Source organism: Colobus angolensis, unplaced genomic scaffold (assembly GCF_000951035.1).
Source record: "Colobus angolensis palliatus isolate OR3802 unplaced genomic scaffold, Cang.pa_1.0 Scaffold76, whole genome shotgun sequence".
Classification (NCBI taxonomy): domain Eukaryota; kingdom Metazoa; phylum Chordata; class Mammalia; order Primates; family Cercopithecidae; genus Colobus; species Colobus angolensis.
Window position 1 is genome coordinate 583,438 of NW_012121376.1, and position 2,118 is coordinate 585,555.

The following is a 2,118-nucleotide window of genomic DNA, read 5'->3' on the forward strand; positions in this document are numbered from 1 at the left end:
AAAAAAAAAAAAAAAAAAAAATTCAAGAAAAAAGTTTAAGAGTTGGAAAAAGATTAAACAAAACTGACAAAACACTGGTAATCGCTAATGGCAGGAACAGGCACAGGAGACTTTGTGGCAGCCTTCCTTCTACCTTGGGGGAACACACTGGATGAATTCATGATGAAAAGTGTGGGACATGTAAGTTTCAGGTGAGGTGGAATTCACATTGGCCAGAGTGTTCTCTGTACTGTGTGCCTTGGAAATACTTCACGAGAGGGGTGGGGACTGTGGGTGCTGTGTGGGTGCTGCAGTCTCCTCGCCTGGCCAGGGCCTCACCGCCTGCAGCTTGTCCAGGTTGTCCTGCAGCACCTTCTCAGTGTGTCTGTAGGCCTTGGCCACCAGCAGTCTTGCTTCCTGCGAATGGAGGGAACTGTGTCAGGGGCAAGGCTGGCCGCCTGGCTCTGGCACCAAAGCACAGAAAAGAAACGCCAGGCTGGGAACATGGCCTTTCCCCTCCGAGGAGGAACAGGACTCCTCAGCTGGCAGGCAGTCTCCTGCCCCTGTGACCACTGCCGGGAGAGCAGAGCTCCACATGCTGCCCACCCACCCACAGCTGCCTCGCAGGCCTTTCCTGGCCCAGTCTGAAGGCCATGTGGGTCCTGCATCTATTGTTCAGTGTATTTATTTGATATTCTTCCCAGATTCACATCTATAATTTCATTAGGAGCATCTATGTCCTCATCTGAGAAAAAAATACTCCACAGGTAGGAACTACAGCAGAGCCCAGAAGAAAGAAACCCACGTGGGGCCTGCAGCTGAGCTCAGCTGGGGCGGCCGTGGTCAGCCCTTGTGTGGCAGACCCAGGGACTCCCTTCTCCCGGAGCATGGAGTGCAGCGGTGCGGCCAGAGCCGACTCACATGGTCCATTATCTGCTGCAGGCCTTGGCTGAAGGGGCGCCGCCCGATGCCCACGAGTCCCTCCTGTGCCTCAGGGAAGGAGATGGGGCCGATGCCAGGTGCCATCCCAAACTGCTTCACCATGGAGTAGGCAATGCGGGTGACCTTCCTCAGGTCGTCCTGTGCCCCTGGAGGGTGGGGTCAAGACAGAGGGATCCTCAGCACTGCAGGTGCACAGCAGGCGTCCTGGTCAGCGTCCTGGGGCAGCACCGTGCCTCCCCATCCCCTTTCTCCCGAGGAGTCTCACTGTGAAGCTGGACAGTGAGGACGATGGCACCTCGCCACTGTTCCTTAAGAGAGTTTTAAAACTTTCAGAAATGCTCTTTTGTTTGGAAATCTAGAACCTGGGGGGTGTACAGGAGCTCACTGCATGGCAGTTCTCAGGCACAAGCCCAGGCCTATGCGAGGTAAACCCATGGACCTGGAGCCCTGGGACCCTCCTTCAGTCTCTGGATAGCCCAGTGAAGTGATAGCTTCAGAACAGTGAAGCTGCTTCCATTTCATTCCGTTTCCTGTAGCCATTACCAAGAATTAACCAATTAAATGGGTTTAGAGTTGGCATATAGGTTAAGTTTTTTGTCCAGTTAAATTATCTAAAAAGTCTTGCTTAGCTCCAAGGTTGTGCTGTCACTTATCTTTTAAAAAACACTTAATAAATTCAAAACTACATCTACACCAGATTCACCCCATGGCATTCACTGGAACAGAAGGAATAATGCACACAAAAGCTCTCGGAAACCTCTGGGGCCCACGCAGCCGCTCCTCACCGGAAGTGACCTTGTTGAAGGACAGTGCTTCCGAGGCCCGGCCCCCCAGGGCCATGCACATCCGCTCGAACAGCTGCTCCTTGGTGAAGAGGTGCTGGTCTCTGGGAAGCATCTGAGCAAAGCCCAGGGCGGCGTTTGTCCGAGGGGCTATGGAGACCTGCACAAGGTCAAGATGGCCGACGTCAGCAGGCAGGATGTGGGCTGTGAGGGGGAAGGTGTGGGACTAAGAGGTTTCCGTCATCAAAGCGTCTCAAAGCAGGAAAGCAAATCAGCATCTTTTACAAGAGAGGACCCTAACACCACAGACGGCCAGCCCAGAGAGCAGGGTTCCCCCCACAGACAGACGGCCAGCCCAGAGAGCAGGGTTCCCCCCACAGACAGACGGCCAGCCCAGAGAGCAGGGTTCCCCCCA

General features: G+C 54.2%; 1 protein-coding gene across 1 annotated transcript in view; it reads right to left on the reverse strand.

The window, feature by feature from the left end:
* SPG7 (spastic paraplegia 7 (pure and complicated autosomal recessive)) overlaps nucleotides 1–2,118 on the reverse strand; it is an 89,767-nt gene that overhangs the window by 10,552 nt on the left and 77,097 nt on the right. The window contains exons 15-17 of the mRNA XM_011927986.1: nucleotides 1,707–1,929; nucleotides 901–1,067; nucleotides 319–396 (exon numbers count right to left, since the gene is read on the reverse strand). Of these exons, the coding sequence (XP_011783376.1) occupies nucleotides 319–396; nucleotides 901–1,067; nucleotides 1,707–1,929 (468 nt within the window). The remainder of the gene's footprint in view (nucleotides 1–318; nucleotides 397–900; nucleotides 1,068–1,706; nucleotides 1,930–2,118) is intronic.